The sequence below is a fragment of the Dipteris shenzhenensis genome, chromosome 3, assembly GCF_047967505.1.
Source record: "Dipteris shenzhenensis isolate YYH24624 ecotype China chromosome 3, Dip_SZ_1.0, whole genome shotgun sequence".
NCBI lineage: Eukaryota > Viridiplantae > Streptophyta > Polypodiopsida > Gleicheniales > Dipteridaceae > Dipteris > Dipteris shenzhenensis.
Genome location: NC_141598.1, coordinates 15,688,963 through 15,710,832, shown reverse-complemented (window position 1 = coordinate 15,710,832; position 21,870 = coordinate 15,688,963). Strand labels below are relative to the sequence as shown.

The window sequence follows — 21,870 nt, the reverse complement described above, 5'->3', positions numbered from 1 at the left end:
GGATCCCTGGGCATTGAGTTATGAGCCCCAAGGGCTCCCCTTTTATATGGTAAATGCCCCTCCAAGAACACCGACCAGCCAACCTTGATCTTGGCTGACTTTTGTAGCCTCCACAACCGACTGGGGCCCAGCCCCTTGGTCTGTGAAAACTGACCTGACAGGGCTCTTTTCTTGAGGCCTTGCAGGTCCTGCCTGGCCACATGGCATCCAGCCAATGGCCCAGGCAGATCTGCCCTGTACGGAGCAGTTCCAGGCCCTCTGTTTGGCCCTGCACATGCTCCAGTCAGTCGCCTTGATGCTGCCAGTACCCTGCTCCTGTTGCAGACCTGTCCAAGCCATAGATCTGCTCCTGCAGCTGCGTACAGCCTGCTCCACGGCTACATACAGTTGTTGACATCATCGTCTGTTGAATTCCTGTGCAATCCCCTCTAGCCAATCGCTAACAACACGTGGCAGTTTCGTACCACTGCTGTCCATCATGTTGGCTTGAAACTGCCAGGTATCTTCTTGTATGTGCTGCGCACATGGCAGCCCATGTGCTGCCCATGTGGTAACCCCATGTTCTTGGTTTCCCCTCTGAGTTCGCTACCCACATGGCAGCCAATATGCTGCCCATATGGCAGCCCTAACCCTAAGTCTACCTCCCCGACGCTCTCCTCATATGGGGGCTTACAGATGGGGAGGTGACTTTTCCAACACCTATGTCTTATGACAGCTTTTCCTTTCGAGCACGACCCATCCACAAGTGGCTGCGCTAATTTGGCTAACACCTTCTCATAGAATCAATATGTGGCTTCTCTGAGTTCTTGAGGGACTTGGAGCTTGTCCAGTGTCAAGCACCTACGCTCTCTTCTCCCTAGTCTGAACGGAATCTTTTTTTGATTCACGGGTGATGGCACGCTATCTTTCCACCCAGCCAACCTCTGGTAAAGCTTGCTTAATTCGTTACATACATTTTCACACAAGCTTAGCTTTTCCAAAGCCCTCATCTCCTTAGACGAATCTGGATGCCACATGTCTTAATTGGAAGCCCCTACCATGCATCCTGTTTTTACCCCTCTCTTGGGATAACATTAATTCCATTTGCCCCTTGGCAATTTACACATTTAGGTACACCTAGGTCCTCGACCTTAGATTCGTTTAGTCTGTGTCATGTCGCCCTCACCGAAGACCTTGACAGTGATTCCTTTGACCATTTACATGAAGCCCAGGTAAATATAATACAAACATTGATCCTCTAAAGGAAAATGTCCACTGACTCTTCCGAGGTCATGTTACCTCATCTTGAGCATAACATTCCTTCCCTCTTCAGGCATCAACGTCCTTGATGATAAAGTATGGGAACACTCTCTGTAACTAGTATACTGATTCCCAAGTAGCTTTTGATAGAGGTAAACCATGCCATGCAACCAACACCGTAGGTATCTTCCGATTGTGTAATTGCATTGTTCCTCGGTCCAGGATTCTTGTTGGTTTGCGCCTTGCATTATCCTCTATCTCCTGAAACAAAACAACACCCTCGATTAGTGAGTCACCTGCATGCAAAAATTTCTTTAAATGAGAAACATGAAACACAAGGTGCACCTTACAACCCTGTGGTTATTCTAATTTGTAGACCACCTTGCCTATTCTTTTTAGAATTTAACCACGAACCATAATATCAGGGTGATAACTTCACACACTCTCCTGCAGTCAAAGACTAGTGCGAAGGAACTCTAAGAAAAACTTTTTATTCTTTAACGGAGCTGTTTTCATCTGCATACGCCTTAGCTCTATCCATAGCCTTGCGGATGTTAGCTTTCGCAAGTGCTAGCATCTCCCACATCTGAAACACAAAGTTTGCGGCACTAGGCACTTTCTGAGGTATTCCAAGTGTAGTTGGATTTGCTGGTCTAACCATAGTTCAGCTCAAACGGATTGAACCCTATAGAGGAATGCTTTCTATCATTGTAGGCAAATAGTGGCAACCACTTGTTCCACGTATGTTGCCTCAATGAAACATATGCTCTAAGCATATCCTCTAAAATTTGGTTGACTATTTCCGTCTGACCATCCGTTTCTGGATGATCCCCACTACTCATTCCCAACTTAGTCCTTAGTGTCTCAAACATTGCAGATTGGTAAATTTAACATCCTTGTCTGACACTATGGATTTGGGTAATTCATGCAGACGAAATATATGTTTAATAAACAAATCCGCCACTTGTGGGACACTAACATGCTCTCTAGTTGGAATGAAGTGAGCCATCTTGGTAAGACAATCAACTACCACAAGGATAGAATCATATCCACCTTGTGTCGTAGGCAGCCTACGATAAAGTCCATGGAAATGCTCTCCCACCTACCCAATGGTATTTCCAAGGGCTGTAAAAGTCCGAGTGGCTTCACCCACTCTACCTTACTTACTTGACACGAAAAACAAGGTCACATATTCGTGAATATGTTTTTTCATTTTTGGCCAAAAGAAATCTCGTTTCACGAGATCATACGTTTTCTTGACTCCTGGATGTCCCGCACATGGGCTATCATGGCTTGTTGAATGACTCTCTACTTGAGATCATTTTGATTAGGTACTACTACCTTGCCATTTCTTTTCAGCATACCATCTCTTATGGTATATCTTGCATAAGTTTGGCCTTTTCTACATGCTAGGTCACCCTTTTCCCCGGGTTAAGCACATGAGCCTTAGGCCAAAGACTTTGGACGAACTCGTCCACCTTTTGAGTTTCTCCAATCTCGGTCATTAGAGCACTCTCTAATACCGTGAAACTCATATTATGCATGATGCGTGACAACACATCAACAACTTTATTATCCTTTCCTTTTCGGTATTGAATCGTGAAGTTAAACTCCTGCATGAGTTCTGCCCACCTAGCTTGGTGGCCTCTCAAGTCAGGTTGTTTACAAAAATGTTTCAGAGTATCATGATCAATATAGACATAAAATTCTGATCCATACAAATAATGTCTCCATGTTTCCAAAGCATGGACAACAGCATACAACTCTAATTCATGAGCTGGCCAATTTCGTTGAGAGGGAGAAAGCTTCTTGCTTTCAAAGGCTACTGGCCTTTCCTCTTGGAGGAGAGCTGCTCCTACCGCAATGCCACTTGCATCAGTTTCAAGGAAAAACGGTTTCTGGGGATCAACTATTTTTAACACCGGTCCTGAGACCACAGCTTGTTTTATGGTGTTAAACTTTCATGTGGATTCTGTCCCCATATAAAAGGTACTTTATCTGAGGTCAGATCAGTCAATGGCGATACTATCTCGGAATACCCTTTGATATGCCTTCGATAAAATTGGACAAATACCAAGAATGATCGCAAAGCGGTCTAACTCTGAGCGATAGGTCAAGTCAATATCGCAGCCACTTTCTTTGGATCCATTTCCACCCCCTAATAAAGAATCCTAAATATTCAAGTCTTACCATACATAGTACAGTTTTCTTTTTATTTATATAGTACTGAACACTATTCTCAAGTGTTCATAATGCTCATCAATACTTTTGCTGAAAACAAGAACGTCGTCAATAAAATGTACTACAAACTTTCTGATATATGGGCGTAGTAAATCGTTCATAAGCATGACGAATGTAGCGGGAGCATTGATAAGTCAAAACGGCATTACCAAAAACTCAGTGTCCAAACCTACTCCTAAAAGCGGTTTTATGCCGATTGGTAAAAAAAAAAAAAAAAACACTGTATCCAGCTAAAATTTTGATATGTATAAGTTGAAACCCAATACTGGTACAGAGACGTAGCTCCAAATACTCACAACCGAAACAAATACCTTTTTACTATATAAGGGAAATATCTGCAATTTCAGTAATAAAAAAAACTACTGCTGCAATCCCAAATACCTCAACTAAAATTCATGCGACTATCCTCTCTTTCAACTGCAAAGCTGTACTTTCACAATAACATGAAATCCAAACACATTTAATAGCATAACCAAACTGAACTCAGAAAGGTATAGAGAGCCCCCTGGTCACTCCAGCACCGTTTGTATCTTGAGACCCTTGAGCCCCCACAACTTGGCATATAAACAGGTACTGTTGTGAATTTGCTCTTTCTCTTTTGAATCTCACATTGCAGGTTGTTGCAAACGTAGTGAACTGCAATCGAAGGCTGATGTGGTGGCGTGAGTTCCTGTACCTTGGGGCAAAGTTTCCTTTGACCTCACCTATGAAATCCTCGTGGTCAATTTGTTACTGAGCAATTGATCGTTGCGATTGATTGATATCGACTAAAATCAGCCACTCACAAGCCAACGCTATGGCGGTCTTCACGAACGTGAACTCCTGCTCGCACGCCAGACTCGCTTGGCCTGTTCCAATTTAGATCGCGCCTCGGTCCCTTTCTTCTCGCCAAACACCCGGATCTTCTTTCCAGATGTACACTACGGAGACGCCATGTAATTCGATCACAAGACACAAGCTTCTCCCAGTCCATGCGCGATCAAGAACAAATCCTCTTCATGACATCACCCATGTTCACGACGAAGGCATCAGCCCTAGGCTTATAGAGGCTGAGGGCGTCGAGGCTTGCGCGGCTGGTAACTCTGAAGTTGATGTAGTCCTCATAGTTGAAAGGCTTGTAGTAAGCCTCGACTTGCTCCTCTAATGGCCTCACAGCTGTAGCTTGCTAAGGCTAAACAAAGAAGCCAAGCGACAGTCTCGCCAACCAAAATTCAGCACAGCCTGATGTTCCGCGCGCATCGTTCGTCCACACCTTCATCCCTCTTTTTTGATCACTTTCTTTGATACCAAATGTCAAGCACCTATGCTCTCGTCTCCCTAGTCTGAATGTAATCTTTTTTTTGATTCACGGGTGATGGCACGCTATCTCTCGACCCAGCCAACCTCTAGTGAAGCCTGCTTAATTCATTATGTACATTTTCTCACAAGCTTAGCTTTTCCAAAGCCCTCATCTCCCTAGATGAATCTGGATGCCACATGTCTTAATTGGAAGCCCCTACCATGCACCCTTCTTTTACCCCTCTCTTGGGATAACATTAATTCCATTTGCCCCTTGGCAATTTACACATTTAGGTGCACCTAGGTTCTCGACCTTAGATTCGTTTAGTCTGTGCCATGTTGCCCTCACCGAAGACCTTGACACTGATTCCTTTGACCATTTACATGAAGCCCAGGTAAATATAATACAAACATTGATCCTCCAAAGGAAAATGGCCACTGACCATTCTGAGGTCTTGTTACCTCAACGTCTTACGTGGGACTGTGTTGAAGGATTTCTTGAAATCTACAAAGCAGCAAAAGGCAGCCTCTTTCTTATGCTTGGCTCCCTCCGATGCAGCTCTTATGGCAACTAAGTGGTATATTGTTGAGTGTTTGGGGCTAAACCCAGCTTGGGATGGTCCCCTGACCCCGTGTGCCTCCGCCCATATGCTGATTTTTTGCTCAAGGATAGCGCTTTATGACTTGGCCATTAGGCTGCTCATTTTGATTGTATGATAGTTTTTCCCTTCCCCCCCCCCCTTTTGTGGATCGGTACAATCCTAGTAAGCTACCATTCTGAGGGGTGCCCTTACTCTAAAGCTGTATTTATAATCTTGGTGAGCATTTTCTTCGTCTTCTCTCCTCTCCATGTTAGCATCTCTACCACTAACCCTTGTGTGTCCCTTTCCATTTGCTATCTTTTTCAGACCCTTTCCCATGTCTTTTTCTGTTATGGCATCATTTGCTTTTTTGATAGAAAAGTCACGATTGACATTCTCTTCCCTATTCCTTTTATAGAGGTCCTTGATGAATTGTATCATGTCGTACCATGATGCTTTCCTCTCTTGAGGTTTGCTGCCATGTGATTTCTAAAAACCATTTTAGGATCTTGTTTTAGCTTCTCAAAACTCTCAAGTTGTTTGCTCTTGAGAAATATGCTTTTCTTGTTTCTCACCAGCTGTTTATATGTTAGACACTGACTTCTAACTACAGACAAATCAGGGAATAGCACCATATCTTTCCTCCCAGCCAACCTTGCTGAAGCATGAGAGCTGACAGAGAAAATTCAAATTCCAAAAGCATACGTGAACAGTTCATTCTCTTCTCTCTCTAGCTTCAACAAGCCCCATCTCCCTAGATGGATCTAGATGCCACATGTCATCATCATAGGGCCTTCCTAATGCAACATTTCACCCCTCTTTTGGGATGCTTTAATATCCTTTGCCCCTAGGCACATTCCTTGCATTAGGCCCTTAGCCTTAGATCCACCTAGTCTGGTGCTATCAACCCTCACCTAGGACCTTGACATTAATTCCCTCCCGATCATTTACATGAAGTGCAAACAAATAATTACAAACATAGATCCTTTAAGAAAATGTCGACTGATTCTTCCGAGGTCATGCTACCTCGGCTAGAGCGTAACATTCCTTCCCTCTTCAGACATCAGCGTCCTCGATGATAAAGTCTGGGAACACTCTCCGCAATTGGTACACGGATTCCCAGGTAGCTTCGGATAGAGGCTGACCATGCCATGCAACCAACCAAAAGAGTAACTTGCATTAAAACTGAAAACTGCATACATACATAGGGCGCCTAATGTTAGGGCCTCATTTATTCATACCACTCTTTGTACCTTAACAATTGGTACACATTTATTGTACTACCCTTCATTTATTTGCTGCCTCCTTGCACATTAGATTGACATCATTATTTTAACTCTCACACTCCCCCTTAATGATCAATCTGTTCTCTTTTACATTCATTATGTTTCTGAATTTTTCCAACTTATCTCGAGACAATGCTTTAGTAAGCATGTCTGCTGCTTGATCTTCAGTAGAGCAATAAACCAGCTCTATCTCCTTTGCTTGCACCTTCTCACGAACATAATGATAATGAATTTCAATATGCTTCGTCCGTGCATGGAATACTGGATTTTTAGCAATCTGAATACAGCTTTGATTGTCACAATAAATCACTGTTGCACCTACCTGTACTTCATGTATTTCAGCCAATAAGCACCTCAGCCACACTGCTTCACAAACGGCACTTTTTGCTGCAATATACTCAGCTTCAGTAGAGGATAAAGCAACCGTGGGCTGCTTCTTACTCTTCCATGAAATAACTCCAGAACCAAGTGAGAAACAATATCCTGAGGTAGATCTTCTGTCATCAACATTGCTGGCCCAATCAGAATCACAATAACCAGCCAGCAATAAATCACAAGATGCAACAAATTCGAGACCATAATTATAAGTGCCCTTCATGTATCTCAACAACCGCTTTGCTGCCTTCATGTGGCTTTCCTTTGGATCTGCCATATACTGACTTAGAGCACTCACTGCATATGAAATATCCGGCCTCGTGATAGTAGCATAAATGAGACTGCCAACCAGTTTCCTATAACCTGTGCCATCCACTTTCTTTTCATCTACACGTGAGGTTAGCTTCTCATTCAATTCCATGGGGGTGTGCATTATTTTTGAATCAGCCATTTCAAATCTTTCAAGTACATCTTTCACATACTTGGATTGGGTAAGAAACATACTATTTTCTTGCCTCCAAACTTCAATACCAAGACAGTAATGAAGCTGTCCCAAATCCTTCATGTCAAATTCAATTGACAAGCTCTTCTTTATGCGCTTAATCAATGAGGTGTTGCTTCCTGTGATTACCAAATCATCCACATAGACAATGATCAACAATAAATCTGCATTTTCATGAAAGACATAAAGGTTGGAGTCATTCTTACTCCTCATGAAGCCATTCTTTGTGAGATACTCATCAATCCTTGAGTACCATGCCATGGGAGCTTGTTTCAAGCCATACAACGCCTTCTTAAGCTTGCACACAAGCCTCTCCTTCAAAGCCTTGGGGCTGTTGCACATATACCTCCTCTTCAAGAATGCCATTGAGAAAGGCAGACTTGACATCCATTTGTGCGACAGACCACCCATGATGAGTGGCCACTGCCAAAACCAATCGTATGGTTGTCATTTTTGCAACTGGGGCAAATGTCTCCTTATAATCAATCCCTTCTTTTTGCGCATAACCTTTAGCAACCAGCCTTGCCTTGTACTTGTCCAAGGTGCCATCTGCCTTGTACTTGATCCTAAAAACCCACTTAGTACCAATGGCCTGCTTCCCATGAGGTAACTCAACAAGTGTCCAAGTGTTATTCTTCATGATAGAAGAGTATTCTTCTTCCATTGCTTCTTTCCATTTGTTGTTTTTGATTGCTTCAGAAAATGAAGTGGGTTCATCATTAGAAAGAACTTTTGCCATCAAAGCAAAGTTCACATGTGACGTACCTTTGTCCTTGATTCTTTGTGATCTTCTCAGCCCATCATTGCTACTTTCAGCCTGCTCCAAAGTACTACTATCTTCAATAGTTTTAATATACCATCTGGGCAATTTCTTCACACTTTGTGGATTGTCTGCATCAACACCATCCATGGGAACCACATTTGGAATATTTGGGACTGTTTCATGCACATCTTGAGGCGGAATGCCTTCATTGATACTTGCTGGCCTGTTTTGAGCTGCCTTGAATCCTTCATCTTTCTTGTCGCACGTATCTTCATCAACCTCAAAGAAAATGAGGGGATCTTCATCTTCTTCCACCAAATGAAAATCAGCGCTGTTCTTTGTCTCATCAAACAACACATCACGTGTGATTATAACCTTCTGACTCACAGGGTCATAAAGTTTGTAAGCCTTTGAACATGTTGCATATCCAATAAAGATACACTTAATTGATTTATCATCCAATTTCTGCCTGTTTTGCTTGTGCACATGAGCATATGCTAAGCATCCAAACACACGAAGATGAGACACATTTGGTTTCTTACCATAATAGACTTCCTCAGGAGTCATATCATCAAGCGCTTTTGTTGGAGATCTATTCTGCAAATATATGGCTGTGTGGACAGCCTTTGCCCAAAACTTACGTCCCAATCTTGAATCTTTGAGCATGCATCGTGCTCCTTCCACCCCAGTGCGATTCTTTCTTTCCGCTACTCCATTTTGTTGAGAGCTATAAGCTGTAGTAAGTTGATGAAACATACCACTTTCATTGCATAACAAATCAAACTCATTTGACATGAACTCACCTCCTCTATCTGTGCGGAGAGTCTTCACTTTCATACTTGTTTCATTTTCCACATAAGATTTCCATTGCTTGAACACATCAAGAGTTTCACCCTTACTTTTGAGAAAATACAGCCAGCACTTGCGTGAATAATCATCAATAAGGGACATAAAATAACGTGATTCACCAAGTGAATTCACTTGAGCCGGTCCCCACAAATCACAGTGTATCAATTCAAGTTTTTGCGTTGCTCTCCATGAGCTTGCTTTTGGAAATGGAGTCCTTGCATGCTTGCCCAAGGCACAAGGCTCACATACACCCGGTATCTCACCAATCTTTGGGATTCCTGTGACCATGCCATTGTCAAATAAATACTTAAGTGCTTTCATATTTAAATGACCATACCTCCTATGCCAAAGCTGAGAGGTTTGCTCCGTTTGAGACATCAATACTAGCTTGAAAAACTCAACACTCATGTGTTGATCTGTTATGCAGCCCACAGAAAGCAAATTTCTTGCCAAATTAGGAATCCACAATACATTTTTAAGAGTACCAATCTCACCATTTTTGAGCTTGATAGGTATGTCGCCATGTCCGTGAATGTTTTGTGTGGAATCATCACCCAAAAACACTTTGTTATTGCCTTCTTCATCAACATACTGAGAAAACCAATCACCATTGCTGGTCATGTGTGTTGTGGCACCCGAATCGACATACCATTCCCCACGATAGTGGGACTGTTTTGTATGATCAGCCATCAACAAAAACTCATCCTTGCTATTTCTTTCATTATTCTGATTTCCTTCTCCCGCAAAGTTGTTGCTATTTTGCCTTTGCCAATTTGAGAAGCCTCTGCCTCTCCCTCTTGATTGTTGTGCATGCTGTTTTATGCGACATTCACTCTCCACATGACCATCCTTCCCACAATAGTAACACGGGCCTCTTCTTGAAGTGTAGGAGCTGCGTCCTCTTCCACAAAAGTTGCCTCTATATCCTCCTCTTCCTCAAGGGGTAAATTGCCTTCTTTCTTGATAGGAGGAGTTCGAATCTCCCCCTTCTTCATGCCTGCCCTGATTTTGCCTTTCATTGTTTCGATTCCATCCACCTCTTTCACGGCCACGCCATGGTCTTCCTCTCATGGTGAATGCTTCATCTTTGTTCTTGGAACTCTTCGTCCCGCTTCCTTGTCTTCTTAACTCTTCTTGTAGCAAGAGAGCACTCAACTCCTCAAAGTTAGGAGTGGTCTCCCTCACCATTAGGGAAGTCACCAAATGTTGCCATGGTGAATTGCTTTCATTCATAGTAAGCCCACTCATGGTTATGCTTACCATATCCACATCTGTTACAACCTCATCCACTGAGAGCAATTGGTCAGTGATATCTTTCAAACGAGTCAAATAGGCAGTGATTTGCTCATTTGGTTCCTTCTTAAAAGCATGCAACTTTTGTTTAAGGAACAACAACCTTGTTGTATTTCCTGATTCAAATAGAGTTTGAAGAGTTGTCCATGCTTCATCTGGAGCTGTAGCACCACTTATTTGAGGAATGATGCTGTCCTTCACATTCATGTTGATGTAACAAAGAGCTTTTTGAGCTCTTTTATCAAATTTTGCTTGAACTTCAAGTTCTTCTTCATACCTTTTATCCTCAGCCCTCTTTTCTTGAGGTGTCATATTGGGCACCGTTACTGGCTTCATCACATCAGGCCTTTCATCTTTGCCTTCTACAATCTCCCACAAGTCTTTCAACTTTAAGAGATTCTTCATCTTAAACTTCCAAATTGGATAGTTTTTGCCATCAAGCTTCCCACTTTCTGGGAGCACAAAATCAACCTTGCTGTCCGCCATTTTGACTGAATTACAGCAAGCAACAAATTAGAATAATCACCCCAAAATACACCTCAAACACGCAGCGGATACCTTACTGTTTTGGGGTCTTCAAATTCTCAATTTTAGAGGTCTTTGGCTGGTCTTTTGGGCTGCAAATCTTCTTCACTTTCATGCCTTCATGGCACTCAATCTTGGGCTGTTCTTGGCTGGTCTTTTTCTTCATTCATTGACACGTCTTGCAAACACATATGGGCTGCCCTCTCTTCGTGGCTTCACCTACCATAGGGCTGCCCCTTTTCTTATGTACTTGTTTCTCGCTTGATCTTCAATCAAGCCATGCGGGCTGTTGCATCTCTTCCTTGGAGTCAAGGGCTTCATTCTTCGTCACTTGTGTGGCGTTTCTACCCATCAAACTTGGGCACTTTCTCGCCATAACAGGGCTGATTGCTTTCTCACCTTCTTGGGGCTGATTCGCACTTCGTTCATGGGCTGGAAATTCAATCCAACATGCCCACGCTGTTCCACAAAACTTGTGGCTTCAAAATTCTTCACAAACAGCGCTGATTTCATCACAAAAACAGGGCATATCTTTTCTCCATCATCTCGGGGCTGTTTGCTTCCATTTTGAGGTTCAAAACTAGGGCTGAAACCCTAATTTCGAGATAGTTCAGATCCATTTACTGATTTCTTCCACTTGGGGCTTGATTTTTCATCACTTTTAGGGTTGGAAACTGCGCAGAAACCCTAATTCCGGGATCTTTTACCTCCTTGGGCTGATTCTCTCCACTTTTAGGGTTGATTTCAAATCTACTTCATAGCAAGGACCTTCTCCTTTGTTGCTGAAGCAAAACCCCTCTGATTTGGGGCTGATTTTCATCAATTTTTATTGCAGAAGCCCTAATTTCGAGATTTTCTTTAAAGTTTTTGAAACTTTTTCAGAATTTCTTCTTCAATGTTGGTCGTTTTGCCTCATAGACTGCTGCTGAACAAGGGCGACCTAAAAACGCCTCCATTTTTAAGGTCAAAATGACAAAAAACCCTAATTTCGAGATTTTTCAGATTTCGCCCAAATTTTTTGACTTTTTTTTTCATACTGTTTTTGGTGAATGCTGATGCTGAAGACCTCTCCTACAGGGCAGCTACAATGCGATTTCAAAACGCTTCGTTTTAGGGCTCGAAACCCTAATTTTCGTCACTTTTTGGGTGCAAAATTTCTGCACGTGTTCTTCCCTTGCATTGCTTCACTTGGGCTCCTCCTTTCCTTACTTGTAAACTAAATTTTCTGATCAAATAACAACCTGAACACGCAAAATCTTCATATCTTCGCTTTCTGGAATCCGCTTTCAACTTTCTTCGCGTCAAACCGTGCGCAATCGCGAGGGGATCGCTTCTATCCAACTCTCATGCACTCTTCCTGCTCTGATACCATGTTAAAGTGCGAGGAAGCTTGCTGAAAATGAGATCAAAGAGAGAGAGAAAGAGAGGAGCGAAGAGACACGTTGAGAAGCCAAAAGAGTAACTTGCATTAAAACTGAAAACTGCATACATACATACGGCGCCTAATGTTAGGGCCTCATTTATTCATACCACTCTTTGTACCTTAACAATTGGTACACATTTATTGTACTACCCTTCATTTATTTGCTGCCCCCTTGCACATTAGATTGACATCATTATTTTAACTCTCACAATAAGGAGTTGGCCAATTTTGAAAAATCTGCATGAAGTCAGAAGCTTCCTTGGGTTGTGTTCATACTACCGGAGGTTTATAAAGTACTTTGCAGAAATTGCTTCTCCCTTGCATGCTTTACAGAAGAAAGCTGTACCATTTCGATGGGGACCAAAGGAAAATGCAGCTTTTGAAGAGCTGAAGCAAAAGTTGTGTTTTGAACCCGTTATCATCTTGCAAATGTGTTAGATGTGATGAAAGATCAGTATGTTAATGATGCTGATTTTTCAACTATTTATGATCAGCTTTCTGATGGTCAAAGGCATGATCACTATATGTTGAAAGAGGGTTTCATTTTGATGCATGAACGACTCTGTGTCACTGATCAGATGTGACAGAAAGTCATAATGAAAAGTCATGCTCCTTTATATGCAGGACATAGGAGAATTACAACAATTACAGCAATGGAGCAATACTTTTATCGGCCATCTTTGAGGAAAGATGTGGAAGAATATGTGAGAACATGCATGGTTTGTCATAAAGTAAAGTTTGACAGGCAGAAGGCACCTGGGTTGTTACACCCTTTGCCAATTCCGGATAAACCATAGCAAAGCATAGCTATGGATTTTGTGTTTGATCTTCCACATACTCCTACTGGACATGATGAATTGTGGATAATAATTTGCAGGTTTAGCAAACAAGCTCACTTTGTGCCAGTAAGAAAGAAAATTACAGCAGATCAAATGGCCAAATTGTTTCTGCAGCATGTCTTCAAGTATCATGGGATGCCTGAATCCATAATCAGTGATACAGATCCGAGGATGACCAGCCTCTTTTGGAGAGGGCTGTTTGAAAATATGGGCACTACGCTGAATTTTTCGTCATCTTTTCATCCTCAGTCCGATGGACCATCGGAGTAGGAAAACTCTACCATCTTAGATATGTTTAAATGCTATGTCTTAGACCACAAAAGCAAATGGGAGCATTATTTGCCTTTGCTAGAATATGCTTACAATAATACGGTGCACACATCCACAGGTAAAGCACCTTTTGAAAGAGTGGAAGGTGCCAAGAAGATACCTCCCATTTTGCATACCATAGTCACATGAAAACGCGTTTCGTCCTGTCGAAACAGGACGAAACGTTTCGTGCCGAAACGTTTCGAAACAATACGAAACGCTCCCAACGAAACGCGTGTTTCGCCCAAATCTCAAAATGGCGATTTCGCCCGTTTTAGTTCAAAATATTTACGTTTTATGTGATGTAATCATGTATCATGTTACAGATTGAGCACATCACAGCTTGATAGGTTGGTCTATGTAAATGCCAACCTTCGTCTCTTGGAGCGGTTCAAAGACAAAGAAAGTACCAGTGGGGCTGAAGGGGCTGAAGTGTTACATTGGAAGGTGAAAGAGGTTGATCCTGAAGTTCTAAGAAAGCTTGAGCAAGGCTTGGCTCGAGGGGAGAATATTGATATATCATTCATCCAAAGGCGCAGCGATGAGGATATAGCATATGATTTCCTTCGAGAGGATGAGGCACGCTTTCGACGTGTCACACGTTCGCAATCAAGGGTTATTGCACAAGCATCTACTAGTGCACCACCCTTGATTGCAAGCATTGGCACTTCATCTTCACCACGCTGTTATAGACGCTGACGAGATCGTGGTCGTACCCTTGCTACTAGTGGTCATAGTAGTGATTCCTTTGAGGAGATGGTAGCAAGGGTAGAGGAGGAAGAGAGTTCCGATGGCACAGAATCCACAGATGAAGATGCAGATAGTGATAGTGAACTTGGTAGAGAGAGTAGTGAGCACTGAGTAGTTTCAAATTATGATTTGTTATCACTCATGCTACTCATTTTTGGAACTTTGAAGTTTGAGCTTACAACTCGTCACTTTGGGAACTTATTATTTCATATGTCTATTTTGGGAACTTATATTTACTTGACATTTTGGAAAGTAATGACTCATATATCTAGATTCAAATTTCAATGAATCAATGATGTTCATATCTCTAGAGTCTAGATGCTAGAATCCAATGTCCAATGTCAATATGCTTTTAAGTTTTGACTCCATAAATATTAATTGGTCTAAATTTGAAACTTGAGAAAGGAGACTTGAATTCTGATTCCTGAATGTGTTTGTGTTTTGGATTACCTAGAGGCTAGACACTGGGTGTCTTGACTAAGGACTTGTCACTTGACACTTGTATTTCTCTTTGTTCACTCTAAACTTGAATATAACATGTCTTATCTGCCCCTATCCTTGTATATATCAAGTATCATTTCGAAACCTATCCGTTTCGTCCGATGATTCGAAACGAAACGAAACAAAACCTGTCGAAACCTCGAAACAACGAAACGGACGAAACGTTTCTTGTGACTATGTTGCATACAAAAGAGAAAATCTTCGAAGCCGATCGTTTTGTGGAAAGCCTTGAAGAGGCTTACAAGGAGATCAAATATGCCTTGCAAAGAAGTCAGGACAAGCAGAAAAGAGTAGCAGATAAGCACCGCAGGGAATTGGTATTCACAGGAGGTGATTGGGTTTTGCTGGGGTTTTCAGAAGGTGATTGGGTTTTGCTGGGTTTTCAAAAGGCAAGGTTGAAAAATAAGGAAGGCAAGGAAAGGTTGTACACAAAGCTGAACATGCGTTACTATGGTCCTTTCCAGGTTTTTGAAAAGATAAACGAGGTAGCTTATAGGCTGAAGTTGCCTCCGCATTGGAAGATACATAATGCCTTTCATGTGAGCTTGTTAAAGCAATATCATGGAGATGTTTCTGAGGATTTACCTGATGAGGTACAGCCTGAAGTGGAAGAACATGATGAACTTCTGGTCTCAGAGCAGATTCTAGCACACAGAGATAGAAAGCTCAAGGGTAAAGTTATTCGTCGCTACTTGGTAAAATTTCAAAATTACCTATCATTTGATGCAAAATGGATGGAGGAAGGTGAACTGGCAGATTCACCTGGAATATTGCAGTTTTACCTTGATGCTTTCCAGTTAGAGCCGACTGCGGTCTAGGCTCCTACAGGTAGTTCAGCATAGCGAGTGTCTGGAGCATTACTTGGTGTTCGAGAGGGGGGTAGCACCTACACTCCCTCAGTACAGACAGGCTTACCGTGATTTCATGAGGTCGCTTGATGACACTGTATGTTTCATCCGAGATACTGAGCTGACAGTATTTTTGCTGTGAGACTTCATGATATTGATGCATCTTGACTATTGATCGCTGAGGATCACATAGATTTTGAGCAGTGTCTATGGATGGATGCATGCCTCTCCTAGCCATATTTTCACTGTCTCTATATACTATAGTTGCGGCTTTCTTATATACTCTTTCATGCTATATTTCATGCTCGCTCCTGTGTTTTGGAGCAGCAAACTGTGGTTTGCTGTTTCAAGAGGGGTATGTCACGGGGGCGTGAAATTCTAAGTACTTTAATGTACTACAAGACCGTGACAACTTTGGTTTTAAAAGTCCAAGCGTGGGCTTAATAATGTGTAATTAAACACGGCATGGTACCTAGCACATAAGCGTAATTAATCCCTAGGCCCAAAGGCATTCCAAGGAACTAAAAGAGTGGTTGTTGGGAAATGATGATGTTGCATTTTTAATGAGCCCCCTAGAGAGCCATGTACCTTTAGTGGGCCCCCTAGAGTTCCAGGTGGCTCTAGTGCCTTCCTTTGCCATTCTTGGACCTTCCTGGGCCTTCTAAACTTCACATGTGTGGTTTGCTCTCTCATCTTCTCCCTTTGTTAAGATTTTGGACTGGTTTTTTAGCCTTCTTCAGTTGAATTTCGTTTTTCTTTATAACTCCTCACCCATTTGGATTCCTCGACTTCCGTTTGGATTCCTCGACTTCCCCTCTGCGTCCCCTTCGCAATGATATGCTTTTTCCTTTGTGCATTTGGTAGAACGGGCAGAGCTAAGCACTTCTTTTGCTGGTCGAATTTGTTAAAGTGGCTTTTTCTAGACCTTTTTGCTTCTACAGCCTCCTGAGCCTCTCCTCTTGCAAAGCTACAGCTTTCTGTTGAATTTCGAGTGGTCCCACACGCTGGTTGACTGGTTTTTCTCAATTTTGGAGGACTTTCCAGCGATGAAACTTCTTCAAAACCTTCTCAATGCATTCCTCTCTGAAGCACGCTTCTTTTGAGCCCAAGAACTCCCACTTCTTCGTAACAGAAGTGTTTTTTTTTGCATTTTTCAGTGGAATTCTTGTTGGTCGGCTCTTGTAAATGCTCTTTCTTCATGCCTTTGCACTCCTCTTTGGCTGAGAATGCAATTGGGCATTGGCTACTATGTCCTCTTGGCAATTGAGGGCTTGGTTCGAGTTTTCAGGGCTTGGTGAGTTGTGATTTTGCTGTTGTAATTTCTTTTTGCCATAAGCTATTGGTTGGCCTCGTGTGCCGCCTCTTTCTTGGTTCACAGGTGCCCAAGCAGTGCTACATGAGTCATTCTTTGGTTGGGTACTTTGCTGATTTTATTTTGGAGCTTTGAAAAGCTTTGTGAATGCCATCTGGAAACCATTCAAAGAGAGTGCAGCTGGGGTGCAGTGTGATTGCATCTGGACAGCCAATGGAATTGCACTCGGAAAAGAGAATGCCTTTGGGTTGAGCCTATGGGTTAAGTGTACTTATGTGATGGTGTTCTATGCTTGAAAGCCTTGCGAAGGCTCAGTGAATTGGGGCTGCGTGCTCAGTTGCAGGGAAGGTCTCCCAAATGCAACTTGTAATCATTTCACTGTGAAATATAAAGAAATACCGAAAGGGGCGCCACGGTGTTTGGGGCCAATCGGGTGCACTTGTGTATGTTTGTTGAGCAGGGGCATTCTAGCCTCCATCCCTTTTTCAGTGGTTTTGTTTGTGAACAAATGCTTAAATGCCAAATGGTGATCATGCAATGGTTAATGGTTGTGATATATGCTTTTGTGAGCTGTAAATAAGTGCTGAAGTGATGAAAGGTTTAGTTCCACTGCCCTCGGAGTGATTAGAGACCGGTTTCAGCTTTTCTACCTCTCTGATCAATGCATTATTGTCTTAGGTGGGTGCCTGCAGTTCAAATGGCATCACATTGTACAGCATATTTTCCAATTTCTTTCTGCTTATGAGAAGGGAGCAGCAAAAGCTGTTCTCACAGGTTGATTACTGTTCATATTAGTACAATCAGCCCCCCTGAGAGCAGCATGGGTGTTCTTGAGATTGTATTCTTGCGAGTCTCTGTAACCTGATCAATGGTGCATCTGTAGGTGACCTGCGACTCTTTTCTTGACTTGCTTGGTGCTAATGTCTGTCCCATGGCAGTTTTGGAGGCCTGGGCGAAGCTGGAGCTGGTTAGACGAAGCTGGATCTGAATCTGGTTGCTTTGTGTCTTGCAGTCCTGCAGATTGATAGTGGCAGTGGCGCAGTCTCAAATTGGGACTGAAATAGTTCCAGATGGGTACTTCATGCAGTGGTGCAGTCTCAAATAGGGACTGAGCCAGTGCCAAATCGGGGGGGGGGGGAGAGAGAGAGAGAGAGAGAGAGAGAGAGAGAGAGAGAGAGTTTATGAAAGTCTTCGGAAGACCGATGGGTCTATGAGACTGTGAAAATCTTGGTACAAACGAGCTGTGGTGGTGGAGCTACTAAACGAGCATCCACACCAATGCAAAATGCAGAGAGAGAGAGAGAGAGAGAGAGAGAGAGAGAGAGATTACCGTCTTCGGAAGGCCTCGCGGGCGTGTGAGACAAAGTACAATCACAGAGTAGCATACAAGCCACTATGGGCTGGAAGCAGAGGGCTTGCTAAGGCCCTTTGCCACATACTATACTAAACTAAACTCAAAGCTCAAAAGATAAAGCTAGTAGTCAGCCTTAGAATCAAAATGCATAACCAGGTGTCATGATGGCTCTCTTGTAAGCTGCGAAAATCTCTCTCATCAATGTCTCCCCCCTTGTTGCTTGCTACGCACCCCTCCTTGCTCGCTGCTTGCTATTCACCCCTCCCTATTGCTTGCCGCCTAGCCACCCTACCCACCTCCTCTGCTCGGGCCTAGCCCCTTCTGCCACCTTGCCCCCTCCGTCTCAAGCCAGCCAGCTGCTCCGCCACGGGTCAGCCCATGCAAGATGGAGGTTCAACCCATTAGAGCTCTACTTGGAGGGAATCGCCTAATCAGAGGCATCAATCTTGACATGGCCCACCAGATACAGATCACGAAGACCACGCCTCCCACCACAAAGAGAGACGATCCGGCAAACATAGATACTAGAAAGAAACAAAGAAAAAAAGAAAGATGGTTTATCAAAGCCTTCAGAAGACCGATGGGTCTATGAGACTGTGAGAAACAAAGTACAAACAAGGTGAAGGGTGAAGCTACTAAACAAGCATCATCACCCATACTACATGCTACAAGCTACATAATCACAAGAACCTCAATACCGAGTCATAACGTAATGTCCATATCTATATGACCCTTCCCACCACCTCTATCATCATATGTCATCAGAGTACAAAGCAGAATCCAACACAATATCATGGAGGACCCAGCGCCCTGTGGGACACTGGTAGTATTTAGTCAAAGATAGAGTGATGTTGACTATCTCAATGGGGTCTCTTTGTAGAGGTTCTTCGTCGAACTAGGGCTACGACGACCCAAGTCGACCAGAACCCAACCCTGAACATGGAAGGGAGGTCTCCAAGTGCAATTTGTGTGTCCATCCTCTGTCAGTTCTATCGAGACGTTGGCTCCGGATCTCGCTTATGCCTAGGCCTGCGTGGTAATAACCTGTGTGGTCTAGTTGAAAAAACTCAATGATCATGCTTTGAGAAGAGTCTGCTAGTGCATCTTGTCTTTGCCTCTATGCTATGATTAAGCACTCTCGATGTCTAAGTGCCTCATGGATGAAAGAGGGCAAACACCTCTGGTCTTGAAAGGCAAGAAAGTGGGAGAGTAGCCCAAAGTTGTCTCTGAAGAGGTAGTAAAAGCGGCCTCGTAATATACTGGACACTTGAAGATGAAATGCTCCTCTGGCTCAATCTCCTGTAGCTCACGTAGAGTGCATATGAGCCTCTCATTGGGTAGTCCCTCCGCTCGCCCACTCTCAATGCGAAGTCGATGTAAAGAAACCCGAAACTGCCCAATAGAAATCCTCAATCAATGGGGGAGGTGAATCCCAATATATCCAAGAGGATAGATAAAACCCTCATCAGAAATACATAGGCAGTGATTTCTGTAGAAGCTAAGCTTCACCGGGAGTTCATTCAATTCTAACCAGGTCCGGAATGCATGTAGCTGCAAGAGGTCCTTACGTATGACTTGGTTAACCTCATGATACAGAAGTGGGAGAAACGGCATGTCAAGGCTAAACTGGAAGGGGGGAGTCTATCCATGTGAAACCCCAATTCCTCAAACCACGTGCCTATGCGTGCAATCCAGCATCAGTGGTCACCCTAAGCTACTAAGGCCATAGAGGAGGATAATGTCAGCCATGGCAATCTACGTCATCTTGAGGGATGTTAATCCCATGTGCAACGTCCTTAATACCTCCCTTATTGAAGAGACTCCAAGATGTGGGGTGAGGTGAGTGTGAGAGGTGAGGAACAGGCTGGTTCAGAATGTCATACAATGTGTGAGCATAAGCGTGCCAAACCTGAGTATCTGTGAGAGGTGAAGGGGACCATCTCTCAAGGGATTTTTGTCAATCTTTAGAGTTGTTACTAAACATAACATTTAGTAACACCTCACTCCGGCTAACAAACGCATGTTTCTCCTTGTGAACCAATCGATGATACTCACGCTTCGTCTTCGATTCGATATGTTCGGTCTTGAATTTGAATTGACGGGGCAAAGCCTTACACTGATCATCATACCAACTATTCCAAGGGACGATCCCAAGAGGTGGTGGACGAGTTGAGCGAGTAGAGTAAGTGGGTGAGAGATTGTGATCAAAGTGTATGTCCTAGTAGGTGGTATGAGGCTAGGCAGGGGTGGAGTAGCCAGGCAGGGGCAAAGTGACAAGGTGGAGTGGCCAAGCGGGGGGGCTGGCCTGTCGCAAAGTAGCCAGGTGGAGCCTGCATCTCTGGCTGCATCTCTCCTCATTGTCATCTCATCCCACTGACCCACGGAGCTCTCATATCATCTATCTCCCTCCTCTACTTAGCCATGTCCGAGGGTAGACTCAAATGTGTAGGAATCTGTGACATGTCGCAGGCTCGATCTATTTGAGTCTCACGTGGTAGTGTCTCCTCTTGCTGTTTGGTTTAGTGCAACAAGGTCTCTCTATGTCGTCGTATCTCCATAAAAAATAGAGACTAACACAAACCTGGGAGAGAGAGAGAGAGAGAGAGAGAGAGAGAGAGAGTCCATGAAAAACACAAGGGTCTAGTAGCCTAACTATCTCTTGATAAATCAAAATTGTCAGAGAGTCCCAAGGTATATATGTCTTTGGCCTTTAACTACAAATGAGACGTAGAGGGCATACGGACCCTTAATGTTATGTGGTATGTGTATGATTTTTTTTCATAACATAAAAGCTACTATTGAAATGTCAAAGAGGTCATGAATTCACAAAGGCGATATTGGGCATGCTTGCTTTTTGATTTTGTGATTTAATTGGAGTTGTCTTTCAGGTCTGTAGAATGATGATAGATATGGATATTTCCGTCAGGATTGAAGCATGCAAGACACTTGTCAAAATGACCAATGTGAGAGAAGATTTACTTCTTCAAGCACTTAGTAAGAAGCCTTTGGGACTTGCTGCCAAGGAGAAAGATTTGTCAGCATCGTCAGTCATCACAATTCCAAAAAGCGACGTTGATATTTCAAAGTTCGAGGAGGGTCTAAGCATCCTTGACAAATTGGTTATGGGAGCCTTTGTGCATGGCGTTGAAGATGAATTCCTTGAGGTGTGGAATAATGCATTGTTAGTTAAGCTGTTATTCTCTTTATTGCCTCACAATTTTGTAAGTGGAGTCATGTGTTATTCTAGATTGAAACCTAATGATAGATAAGAAGGGTTCTATTTGTGTGATTGCCTTGCTAGCAATGATGAATACATTGGCTTCTAAACATGCATTTGATTGTATCTGATTTCTTTAACTACGTCTAAACATTTTTAATGTGATGCTTCTTTTGCCCCTAAATTTGGAACAGGTTCCTCCTTATTGACTTTAGATAGGCCTCATAAAAGGGGGATACAAACTATATACATATTTCCTTCAATTTCGTCTAAATGTGCTTATTTTGAGGATCTTTGTGCCCTTAATTCTGGGAGGGGTTCCTCCTTTTTGACTCCTAGGCATGCCACATAAAACGGGAACTCAAATGGTGGAAAGTTGCAACTT

The 21,870-nt window shown here is 43.0% G+C and overlaps 1 protein-coding gene across 4 annotated transcripts in view; it reads left to right on the top strand.

The window, feature by feature from the left end:
* SIEL (ARM repeat superfamily protein) overlaps window positions 1-21,870 on the top strand; it is a 51,918-nt gene that overhangs the window by 3,347 nt on the left and 26,701 nt on the right. For all 4 annotated transcript variants that reach the window (XM_087398887.1, XM_087398880.1, XM_087398872.1 and 1 more), the window contains exon 3: window positions 21,157-21,432. In XM_087398887.1, coding sequence (XP_087255013.1) covers window positions 21,157-21,432 — 276 coding nt within the window. The remainder of the gene's footprint in view (window positions 1-21,156; window positions 21,433-21,870) is intronic.